At 42.6% G+C, this 12871-nt stretch overlaps 1 protein-coding gene across 1 annotated transcript; it reads right to left on the bottom strand.

Annotated features, from left to right (window-relative positions):
• Positions 1-169: 169 nt before the first annotated feature.
• Positions 170-12763, bottom strand: HPS3 (HPS3 biogenesis of lysosomal organelles complex 2 subunit 1). The gene is made up of 18 exons (XM_053460906.1): positions 12691-12763; positions 12010-12421; positions 10258-10743; positions 9823-10006; positions 9459-9544; positions 8623-8815; positions 7869-7950; positions 7160-7308; positions 6923-7031; positions 5933-6114; positions 4994-5168; positions 4388-4618; positions 3738-3923; positions 3373-3567; positions 1794-1898; positions 1397-1603; positions 840-930; positions 170-299 (listed from the first exon to the last, which is right to left on the bottom strand). The coding sequence occupies exons 2-18, from the start codon at positions 12224-12226 to the stop codon at positions 172-174; spliced, it is 3006 nt and encodes a 1001-aa protein (XP_053316881.1). The 5' UTR covers positions 12227-12421; positions 12691-12763; the 3' UTR covers positions 170-171.
• Positions 12764-12871: the final 108 nt, after the last annotated feature.

Below are 12871 nucleotides of genomic sequence, written 5' to 3'. Positions count from 1 at the left end.
AGGAATGGACAAGAAAATGGTTTTCACAGACAGATTTATGATCCATGGGGTAAAAGTAATGTCAATGGCATGTTTTAATTGGGTACTTTCAACGGGGGGGGGGGACTCCACACATATTTGGTTGTAGTCGTAGTTCTCCATTTTACAATGACACATACACTGCAATATGTTTTAAGTAACCAGCTTTCTTTTATTTTGGTTTAGAAGGTAAGGTAGGAAAAACGCAGCCACGCCATCGTCGGGAAGCAAATTCACAAAGTCCTGAAGTTCGAGCTCCGTGCTGATCACCTCCAACGTGTCTGAAAGAACAACGCAAATTGTAAGAGAGGAACAACATTTTTAGGGGCTTCAGGTTTTCAGAAAAAGAATATATATTTCTATAAACACACACACACACACACACACAAAAGGTTACTGGGCTTGGGTTTTATTTTTCACCCCAGTTTGTAGCATGGGATTGTAGTCAGATGATTCTAATCCTGGTTTTGTGTTGTTAGAGGTAGTGACAAAGACTAGCCACAATTACTCTTTTTTTATATATTAATTCCAATAACGCAAACTAGGCAGTGTAAATGTATTTATTACGTATGGCAAAATGTTAGCTACCACGATGCCCCTCCACACTGTACAGGGGTAGACAACGTTAGTTCTAGGCCATGTGTTTCCCTGATCAACTCTCCTCTCCATTCATATGGATGCCTACACTTGACAAAACACTGAGACAGACATGATGGACAACACTAGTTAATGGATAAAACAACACAAATAAATAATATATCTTGTACGATGATGCTAAAGGGATAATCCCACACAGACAGCATCGCGTGCACGGTCCTTACCTCGCAACGAGGAGATAAATATGGTGTTCTTGTTTCCACTCTCTCGAATACGGCTGCAAAGTTCGGGTAGCATCTTGTTCCACCATAGCGCCTGTCGTTAGTAAGAGAAGCCATATCAGAAATCTTGGCACATACTTGACTTGCATTTTAGTGTTCAGAGCCTTAACCTGCTTCGGTTATAAGAATACTCCTCCGATTAAGAAAACCACTAAAATATTCCACTTAATTGGAGTGTCGCAAGTAAAGCTGTCCTAGACAGCATATAATCACTAATATTTCAGCAGCATCATATAAAGATGACATAAAACTGATATGAGACGGACTACACATTTCTAGGGATGACACCATGCAGCAACATGCTCGATGATGTCATTAGATTTTAATACAACATACATGCCACAGATTGCTTCTGTGGACGGTAAGCGGTCACAAAAGATCATTTCAGTTGTACGACATGAGTTTTTAAGTGTCAGAGTTTGGCTCGTTTGTGCGCTCTGGGAGGCGTTTTATTTGTGCAGGAGAAGCTGGTTGTTTTTAAAGCAGTCTTGTAAACGCACCTGGCTCCGATCCCTTAGCTCATGTCTTGCATATTGTATCACAGCTTCAGGGCACCGATCCAGAAGTCGGTCTATTGATTTCTCATATTCCATCAGCCGCGTCTCACATATAATGTGAATGCTTAAAGTTGTGTTGTCATCATCTGGGATAAACTCCAAAAAAGGGAGAAATGACCCAATATCCATTGAGGGTCCACAAAGCAGAGACTGAAAGGAAAAAAAAAAAAGTTAATAAGTAAAAGCTATTACTATGAGATGTAGTTAGTGAGTAAACCCCTGCAAGCAACCTGCCTATTGTCTTCAGTTAGGATATATCATTTATACTGCATATGCTTTTGATTTTTAACATCTATGTTGGCGTGAATTTAGAATTCATGTAATGGAAAAATGTGCATACCTGCAGTTTTATCAAGTCTCCGCATTCATAACAAGATGTAGACTCTGACGCCACCATCTTTGTGATCCAAGGGCTTATTAACCCAAAATGGCTGCACGAATTTCTCTGAAACAAAAAAAGGATGCGTATTACATGTACTGATGCTCAAAAATATAACTCTCGTAAAAGGTCATACAGAGAGAAATCAAATCACCAACCAAATGAATACGTGTAAACCATAAAGAATGCAGCCATCTAACTAGATTTGCTAAGCGGCCATTTTTTTTTATTGTATAAAAAAAAAACCAGCGCAGATACCACTCAAACTATAAGAACATGTTTCTGAAGGTTATCGAATTAAGCAATGTAGGTACTTACTATTTCAGTTATCTGCATCAACTACATTTAGATAATTTGCCATGCAATTAATTAGACACGATGATGAATGGAAAAATGAAAGCAGCTGCATGAACTATACGGATAGTGCTAGGACAACGTACGTTTGAAACAGTCCCAGATACAGTACCCAATATGACCGAAAGTATGTGGACACCCGACCATAACACCTATATGATCTTGTTGGTCATTCTATTCCAAAATCACGAGCATTAATATGCCTATAGCAGCATCCACTCTTCTGGGAAGTCTTCTAGAAGAGTTTGGCGTGCGTCTGGGAATTTGTACCCATTCAGCCAATTGTGAGCTCAGGCACTGATCTAGGACTAGAAGGCCTAGTTTGCAGTCGGTATTCCAGTTCATCCCACTTTTGGTTCCATGGGGTTAAGGTCAGGGCTCTGTGCAAACTCAGTAATTAGGAGTGTCCATTTACTTTTGGTCATGAAGCGTATGAGATCTGGTTGGTATTGGTCTCTGAAGCCGGTTCTTGGGCAACTGGAGATCAGAAACTCCACATTTTGCTTATCCAGCTTTCTCAAAACGATATTCTGCAGACTGAAGGAATACATTGGACTAAAAGCAGAATAATTCTGGATTAGAGACTCCAATTTAAGGTTACTTACACACTTATTTTTACGTAAACTGTATTTTTCAGGATCTCGGAGTATATTTATGCTACAGCTTTTTTTTTTCATTTATTTTTTAGAGACATCTTAATACGGGGCACTGTCATAAAACAATGAACATGAATCAAAAACTCATATTTTTCATTTTGTTTTTGGTCCATTTGTTTTCAGATGACTAATTTTAATTCCTGCTGTTTCGGTTCAAAGTTTGGTGCCAAAAGGCTTCTCTTTCTCTGTGGATCTGTCATGATTCTGGCCTTATTGGAGCACTTCTGCACAAGGGCTCTGCCAGGTTAACCTGGAGGATAGCGGACAGTGGACCAAGAAAGAAGACAGAATAAACAATAATTCGGAGCTCTCTGCTTTGTTTTCGTTGGGGCCCCTCCATATTTTCAGTCATTCGTCTGAATAAAAAAAACTAAACTGTGAGATTTCATTAAAATTTAAATTTGTGCAAATACAATAATTCTGAAATTAACTTTCCAATTGTTCACTAAAATTAGACATTTTAAAATCTTAATACTTTAATTGATCTGTTCAATGAAACACGTTACGTTAAGAATGTTTGTTCAACTTACAAGGTCTTCTGCGTTCTTTAGAGGGCTGACACAAATGTGCTGGGGTTTACATATCCTACACACATAACGAGAAGACAGTTTGAACAGAATATCGTGTAAAACTGAATCCGGAGGATAGGTGGAAAGAAGTGCTTCCCAAAAATCTACAAGCATTTGGGGAATGTTTTCTTCGTCTTTACTGTTCTCGCACAGCACCTTAATAGGGACACAAAATAATATGTTTTTATTTTAAAGAAATGACAGATTAAAATGCATCTGATTTTCTGACAAGCAATTGGTTTGGAAAAGTAAATTTAAGAAAAATAACCAAAAAAATACTTAAGCCAGAGGAATAAAAGAGTTAGATATATTTAGAAAAAACTAACCTTAAAAAAGATCTCAGCATCTTTCAGCTTTATCTTGCCGTTTTCATGTAAAGCCACTATGGAAGCCACCAACAAGCCAGGCTGAGTCTCCTTTAGATGAAATGCCATCTGAGTTGGAATAATTTCTTTATTTCTGTGTATCAAAAGCAGCCTTGGTTCGTTCATAAAGCCACACAGTAACAGCATCTGCAAAAAAAATAAGAGCAAGGAAGCTGTTAGAGAAATATCAACAGAATGACACGATGGGGTCCATTCAGCTCCCTGAACAGAGGAAATAGGCTGCGAGGACCACAGATGAGCTTTGGCGGGGACTGCTTGGTCATTAAGATGCCCTGCAGATGGATCTCCACTATATGCTGCTTTGGTTGCGCAACTGAAACTGTCGGGAACTCGGTCCGGGGTTGCTAGTTATTGCTCTCTGTGACCTTGTCTATGATTGTCCAAGGGTTCCAGCTGATGGGTGCCCCCCTGCTCTAGCTGCATTGTTGTAACTTTGATGACAATTCTCAGGTTGTTACAAAAGGAATATATTACATTGCCCCCTCTGATCACTTGGGCCAACTTGTCTGCTACATGTTGTGCTACGCTGCATAGTTAATGATGCTTAGAACCATTTGCTGGTAATGTACATCCAACAAAGAAAACCTCACCTCTGGCTGCTGGTCCATCTGATTTTTACAAGTCTCAGGATCGTTCATCCTCAGTGCCATGGATGCTTTAGTAAGGGAGACCAGACCAGAATTGGAAGCAGATTCGGCCTTTTCCAGGTAGCCTATTGCTTTCTTGGGACACACATTTTTCATGCAGGGGCTACAGAGCACACAGGGCAGCTGAGCTGGTTCTGTGTCATTAAAGATCTGCAGTACCTTTAAAGCCATCTCCTAAAAGAGAAAAAAATTATTAATCAATTAAAAATGTCAGTGACACATTGTGGGTTTGAGGTTGTGCCCAGGCGTATCCAATGTATATGATAGATGTCTGCTTAAAGAAAGTCAAAATGTTGTTTAAACAGTGACATTATAAATAAGGCATGTCTCCATGTGCATAGGTTGTATAGGGTACCTGCCAGGTGCTAATGCTTTCACTGCCTGGCATCTGCAATGTACATCTTCTGGTTCATTAACAGACAGGTTTGGATGAAATAGATTATCACTAATGAAGCAAAATAAATAAATAAATAAACCCAATAAAGCGTTAATGTGATGAGGGCCGATGTAAAAGCCCAAAAATTGAATAGCAAAATAAGACTTTCATACTTCTCCCAGCTCCTCATCCAGCTCCTCTAAAAGGGAATGCTTCAAGTAAAACATAAATCCTTTTCCACGATCCTGGGGCAGTTCATCGGAGAGAACTCGGTTTATAACTTCAGACATGGACAAGCAAGACATCTTGAAATAAGGAAGTGCAAGATGCGAATACTTGGTGTCCAACCTTAAAGAATAATAAAAAAAATAAAAAAAGATCCCACAAATGATTCAAATCTATGCAATCATATTTAGCCTAGTAATTTATACAAAAGCGTGCTCATTTTATGTTGCACCACATAACAGATGAAACCTTCCTGAAGCCTGTCTTGAAGGAGATATACATATATCTATATATATAAAACCCACGCTACCACTGGAATTGTTGGTCCTGGGGAGGACTTAAAGCCGACTAAAACCTAGATCCAAATTACCTCTTAATTATAACTTAGAATCTTTTTTTTTTATTACAATTGTTTGATATATCAAAGATTCACTTCCTTACTGATTTTTTTAGTAAAAAATAACCAATGATCACTTATCTATAATAAAGTTATAATAAAGTTTAGTAAAAAATAACCAATGATCACTTATCTATAATAACGTTCTCATGGTTTCCAACTTGAATGCAGAATGCATTGGGGATATTATTTAAAATTCAATGCTAGTCCTCTGCGGGGCTGGAACTTGACCATATGTGAAAGCAACAGAACCAGGCGAGGTTCTAGAGCAGGGGATCCAAAATATAGCGCTTTGTTGGGGAGCTACAACTCCCAAAGTGCTCTGGTAGCCATTGAACACTTTTAGCATTGATTTAGAACGCTAAGCTACACGCAAAACTACCCACTGGTTTGCTTATTGGAGAGAATTATATGTTGCAGGGGTTCCTAACCATATTCCTTAAAAGCTATAACACATCATACATGAGAACAAAGTCTGCTACAGACCTACCTGCTATAACAGTGCCCTAGACTGGCGCAGCTCTCTCTGTACACGGCCAATAGTTCTGCTTTCTCGGCAGAGTCCTCCAAGTGGGGCGCCATTAGAGCGGCTCTCACCAGTAGATGGGCTTCACTCAGAAGGTGGATGCTGCTTTGTGTTTTCATAGTGTCGTATTTCTTGCTGTACTCTACCTACACACAGAAAACCCGGTTAATCTATTGGCGCAATTCCTGAACACCATTCACACGATATACACTCCGTCAGTAAACGGAACGATCTGCTAACACTAAAAGACGAGGGAGATCAGGGATAGGGCAAACATCTGAAAACTGCTCTGATACAGACAGGGTTATCTTTAAGGAACCGTCAACGTTTATAGGCCTATGTACATATCAAGTAAAAACTGTGAAGTGTTGCTTTAAGCGTGTGCAAATTGGATCTAGACAGAAGATCAAAAGCTAAAAAAAAAAAAAAAAAAGCGTTACATTTTGTTTACTAAAGGAATCTTGTTTAAATCTCTTTGTTTAGATGATTTAGCTTGACAATAAAACCTTGAAGTCTGCAAAAGGTTTACGAAGAATACACAGGAGATTAACGCGTGTATAACAAAAAAGAATGTGATCACAGAATACGGGTGCACATTGTGACCAATCGCCCCCAAACCAGACCCCGAACCGCAATCCAAGACAAAGCAGGAGGTGAGAGAGCTCATTGTATGGCACAACTAGTAGTAACCAGCCAACAAACCATACAGAATGTATCGATCTTCCATACAAAGATCTAACCCTGCTAAACCGTCGAGCAGCCTTTGCATGTGGGAAGAAGCCCGGCGTGCTTCGTCATATCCAACACTTCTGTGCTGCTGGATGTTCTTACAGAAGACCAATAACCCTGGTTTCTTGAGTCCCCTTTACCATTTAGTTTGCCCCCGAGTGCCACATCACTGGCTCTATCACTCTCTTCTTTGCTTTGGATTATATATAAAATAAACCAAAATACCATTTCATTGTAGAGCTGGATGGTGGACATTGTGCTCACGACATACAGGTTCCAGTTAGGTTCGGTCTCCACGGGTACTTTGCCTTTAACACTTCCAGCTTTCTTTGAGCTTGAAAGGAAAACGAACAATGTCATCGATGCAGCCTGTGTAATCAGAACATTTTACAAACAGCGTCTGCACATTTTTGGTAAGAACTGTCATCGGTTGAATACGTTTAGTCTCCGACTCACTGCTACCTTTTGGGATTTCTTCCTTTCTCGGTCACATCCTCAAAGTGTGCTTTTGTCAAAATAATAATATAGTTTTTAAAGTGCTCCATAGCCTTCAATCCGATGAAGAGCTGCATTCTCAGCGTGCACACATCAAGGGACACAGGAGGACAAGTCTAGGGAAAAAGAAACCAGATGGTATTTGCTCACAGGTATGATGTATTTTTTTACTGTGATATGTAAAAACAATAGGACACAACAACACAGCACAACTTATGTTATAGAAATTTCTCATTTGAGGCAAAACAATCACAATGCCCATGAACTGAAAGGTCTCCCAAGGCTCTAAGAACAGGGGTGTCCAACCTGCGGCCCTCCAGCTGCTGCAGGACTACATCTTCCATACTCCTCAGCCAGCCCCTTAGCTGAAAGAGCATTATGGGAGATGTAGTCCTGTAGCAGCTGGAGGGCCGCAGGCTGGACACCCCTGCTCTAGAACAAACCCTTCCTATCTGAACCGCCGTACAACTTTTCCAGCCATAGTCCAGTGTCCCCAACTCTAATTAACCACTTTGACCTTAGCCAGAGGGTTCTATTCACTAACCCAATACGCAAGTCACTTCAACCAAGACAAAACAGACACCAGAAGAAAAAAAAATTAGTATCAGAGTTTGAGGAAAAATGACGATAAAATAATTGCCATTTGTAATATATTTTTAGAATAAGAATGTTTTACCTTCATAGTGGTATCAATGTACGGATCCTCGTCGCGTGCGGCAACCGCACTGCATCTCACAGTATAACACAGCAGGTTGTTACTGCAAAGACGTGGACATGGGTCATTAAAAGAGGTCTGCAAATATACATAGGATTACAGTAACATTTACACACGTGCAGCACTTCTGTGTTCCCCTACACACGGAATGCCTGCTGGGGACGGCTTTGTGCATGGACGTAGGTCCCAGTCCTGCGCAGTGCCATCTGAATGTGTCTTATATATCGCATCATACATAAACCATTTAGATTTTTATTATAAATATAAGAAGGTCTAATGTATCAAAAACAAAGCAAAACTATTAAAAGTCCTTTTAGAAGGATACACACAATGCAACATCATCTCTCATTAACAATGCGGATGAAGTGAGGTAAGAAGTAAAAAAAAAGGATACATTTTAGGACGAGAAGTCATAACCTAAAAACTATGGGGTCAATGGCTTAAATGTAATGTCAGGAAGTTTCAATTTACTGACAGGGTAGTAGATAAGTAGAAGAGCCTCCCAGTGGGGGAACATCCAAGAATATGGCTACTCTGAATATAAGAAAACCCCAAGGGTAGATTATGGTTTGAGTCTTCACAGCCAGAAAAATGGGCAGACAGGATGGGCTGAATGGTTCTTCTCTGCTATTAAATTGTGTGTTTGACCTAATTAGAAGACTGAAATCCCATGACAGGATTTTAAGCCCGAGCATGTGAAGGCAGAAAAGAATACCTTGTGATCACATGCAGAAACTGCGGCGTCAGGACAGCCTGCTGTGACCTCTCTGGATACCGATATACAGAGATCAGCTCAACTACGTTTCCAACGGTGTACAAATAGCCAGTGTGCGGCATGGAGAAAAAACAAAACAGGCTCAACAGTTCTCGTTGTGGAGATGATGTTTGGTCCCCTGCAACAAGCCTTCCTGTTTGAAGAACAAGAAAACCATAGTATTCACCGTTATTTGGAAATTCAGATTTTCCCAGTTCTGGGACTTTCACACTACTTTTCAGTGCAGAACTAAAATATTGATTCTTTCTTTGAAGCCTACGTATTACCTTATTCTAGGTCCTAGGGCATTGTGTCATTCCCCGGCAAAATGAAACAGTGGGTGGTATGCCATGTATGCAGTCAAGATCGATAGTATAGCACTTGATAATGCAATGTTTTGTACTTTGTCACACAACAAGAAGTCTGAGAGACCTGTGCTCGAGCAGAGATCAGGCACGGATGTCTAGCAGACCACCACACGTCAAATCCGCACAGAAGGCTCCGAACACAAGCAGTGAGAGGGAAGGGGTAATACCGAAGGCCCAGAACACAAGCGGTGAGAGGGAAGGGGTAATACAGAAGGCCCAGAACACAAGCGGTGAGAGGGAAGGGGTAATACAGAAGGCCCAGAACACAAGTGGTGAGAGGGAAGAGGTAATACAGAAGGCCCAGAACACAAGCGGTGAGAGGGAAGGGGTAATACAGAAGGCCCAGAACACAATTGGTGAGAGGGAAGGGGTAATACAGAAGGGTCAGAACACAAGCGGTGAGAGGGAAGGGGTAATGAGCGCACTCACCTGTCTTATACATGGGCAACAGCTGCAAAGAATGCAATCTTGTGTTTTCCACAGATATGCCTTCAGAGAAGTCTGGTGCAAAATGCCTGCAAAAATAAAAAGCATTTATGGAAAATGTATTATAACGTCAGACAAATATTTATGAAACGGTACCTGGTTATATAAAAAAAAACTCAAGTGACAGATCAGTCACTTGACTAAAGAGACATAGATTGTGTTCAAGGGTCACTCTCCAGTGATATTTGACATGCAGCAGTGAAAGGTCTTCTCATGTTTTCCCCAATGCAAATAAACAGGATTATAATTTAGTTAGCATTCTGAAAAACAAAGTATATTCCCTGTGGACCCAAACCTTTCTTATTACCTGTACATTATATGAAGCACTTGAGAAGGGCTCTGGGAACGTGAAGAGAGCCCTGTCAATTCTGGAGTCACCGACACGTTACAGGATTTACATTCTTCACCAGTCAGTTCGACGGGTCTCTGACATACGACAAAGTCATCGGGCTGAAGTGGAGGAGATGATCCGGGGACGGGATCCTGATTACCTAGAAATAAAATTAAAAAAAACAAACAAGTATTACACTGCTGGCATTATGAACAAATGAGACATCAGTTTGAAAATATGTAAATACTACAACAAGAACTAAGTGGGCAGAGAAAAAAAACAACAAAACAAATGAACCAGCCACCCAAGTGCAAATACAAACATATCAGAAATCAAATGTCATACTCTCTATATTGGGGACAATTACGCCAAAGAGTATAGCATGATTAATTAGTTGAAATCTTTATTTACCTTGGTCAGGTAATGTCTCCTGTGTCTCCAGATTGCGAGATGTAGCGACAGCAGCTTCAGATGATGGTGGGATCAGTTTCACAATCAAGACCTCCAGCTCTGACAAGATACTTACATACTCGGCGCAAAATTTAACCTGCAAAATCGCCATGCCGGTAACGTGTAAAATGAGAGAACGCTCGAAGTCTAGTAAAGTCGTGTCATGGATGGAAACATACTTTAGACTGAAGACCACCAGTTTAGTCTTACAGCCAACAAGAAGGTCGCCTCGCATCGGGCAGCAGGCAAGGCAGACTGGGGGCTCCGAAAGAGGCATCTCTATAATTTCCATCTGGTCCTTGGAGGTCCCCGAATGAAGGGATTCCATTTGAAGGCCAACCATCCGCACACTGACTCTGGAGGTCCCGGTGGCCTGACATCTCCAATTCATGTAAGCACGCAAGTAAGAAATATTATTCTTTTCTTCTATGGTAACCAAATAGTCCCCTAAAGAATACAAAAATGACATAATGTTAGATATTTAATACCACACCTGACCAGCGTGATCCAACCGGAACATACCTAGTTAAATTGTGTAATGACCCAGAAACCCAAAGAATGTTGTTATTTTTGATTGCTTCATATTTATTAACGTATAAATTAAACCTACATTGAAAGAAACTGAATGTAAACAATAACGTGTCCATTTCCCATCTACTTGAAAGCATTTTAGCAACTATTTCGATCAAATTAAACGTTAAGAGTTTGTATTGTTTCCAATGCTATGGCTAAAACACACAGACATGCGTTATTTGCAAAAGAAAATCATAATGTCCATGAAGACATTTTCCAAGGCCAAGAAAGGGTCCTAGATTTTCCATGAAAGAATCTTAGAGATACCGACCACATACCCTGCGGAATGTAACACACGAGTAACAGTATGCCAAATGCCATTCCTAGCACTACGGAACGGACAAACCCGTCCTATTAATAATCAAGTAACATTTTGCCTTATTTAAGTGTTGTCATATGACACAAAAGTAGTGAAGGGTTGTTGTCATGGCAACTAAAATAGCTTCTTAAAGAAGACACACACCGCTCCAGCAGGTATGGGGCGTGGGCATGGGCACAGGCAAACCGCACGGGGGGGGCACGGGCAAGCCGCGCGGGGGGGGGCACAGACGGCACGGGCAAGCCGCGCGGGGGGGGGCACAGACGGCACGGGCAAGCCGCGCGGGGGGGGGCACAGACGGCACGGGCAAGCCGCGCGGGGGGGCACAGACGGCACGGGCAAGCCGCGCGGGGGGGGCACAGACGGCACGGGCAAGCCGCGCGGGGGGGGCACAGACGGCACGGGCAAGCCGCCTGGGGGGCACAGACGGCACGGGCAAGCCGCCTGGGGGGCACAGACGGCACGGGCAAGCCGCCTGGGGGGCACAGACGGCACGGGCAAGCCGCCTGGGGGGCACAGACGGCACGGGCAAGCCGCTTGAGGGACGGCAAAGACGGCACAGGCAAGCCGCTTGGGGGACGGCAAAGACGGCACAGGCAAGCCGCTCGGGGGACGGCAAAGACGGCACAGGCAAGCTGCTTGGGGGACGGCAAAGACGGCACAGGCAAGCTGCTTGGGGGACGGCAAAGACGGCACAGGCAAGCTGCTTGGGGGACGGCAAAGACGGCACAGGCAAGACGCTTGGGGGTTACACCCCTGCACAAACACACAAAAGCCACAAGACAATCTCCCAGTTTTCTGCCAGTGGACGAGTTTCTTACCTACGTCGCTGTAGGTCATGCGCAGCACTTTGCCCAGGGTGTTAAAACTGCACAGCGGTTGGCACAGGTCTCCAGACACAGTGAACACCTCCACTTTACAGCCGCCGGCACAGGTTACAAACACACTGTCGCGCCCGCAGCAGAACAGCTCGGGCACCTGTTTGGTCGGCACAATCAGCTGAGAGCCGTACGGGTGGCAGTTGTACAGCTGCACCATTTTCTTTGGTTCTGGTCGTACAAGTCCTTCAGGGGACGCGCAGGTCACACGGGGTCAGAAGAGACGAGACGGCACGTCAACTCCACATCACGGGCAGGGCTGCCAGGTGCGGGCAACACAGGAACCGCGTTCTACACCAACACGCAGTACTGCCCATGTATGCAAATATACCATGAATAAATACCTTCTGTATATCTAAAAGAACACACAGGAAAGAGTATTAGGCGCCAATATTAACAAACAATTCTCATAATTAGAGAGAAGAGCTAGTCTAATGATCCGCAGCATATATACATACATATTTATATATATATATATATACATACATACAGATATCTATATATATATATATCATTAAAGCTACCTTACTGTTGTCATTTTGACCGGTAACAGCCTATGAAGTATACAGTCCACCGGGTTCCATGCCCACCGCCCAAACACCTCTTTTACAGCGTAAAACATACCCCAAGTCCCCGTGGGCCATCTCCGTACTACCGAGTCCGACTGAGAGAACCTAGGCCACGCCCTCACTTCTCTCACCAGCATGTGACTCCAATTAACGCATCACGTGAATAGCGGGGGGGGGGGAGAATGGGCTGAGATGGTTAACCCTATCCAGCTATCGCGCTGCCTCCAGCCACGGTG

The sequence above is a fragment of the Spea bombifrons genome, chromosome 3 (genome assembly GCF_027358695.1).
Source record: "Spea bombifrons isolate aSpeBom1 chromosome 3, aSpeBom1.2.pri, whole genome shotgun sequence".
Lineage (NCBI taxonomy): Eukaryota > Metazoa > Chordata > Amphibia > Anura > Pelobatidae > Spea > Spea bombifrons.
The sequence above is the reverse complement of the archived record's forward strand: the minus strand, read 5'-3'. Positions and strand labels throughout refer to the sequence as shown.

What these genes read in the sequence shown, in the direction of transcription:
- HPS3 (XM_053460906.1), bottom strand. Translation starts at nt 12,226, where the DNA reads ATGGTGCAGCTGTACAACTGCCACCCGTACGGCTCTCAGCTGATTGTG. An exon ending in CATGACCTACAGCGACGTAG is followed by an intron (nt 10,744 to 12,009) that starts GTAAGAAACTCG and finishes TGTATTCTTTAG; the next exon opens with GGGACTATTTGGTTACCATA. An exon ending in GTGCTTCATATAATGTACAG is followed by an intron (nt 9,545 to 9,822) that starts GTAATAAGAAAG and finishes TTATTTTTGCAG; the next exon opens with GCATTTTGCACCAGACTTCT.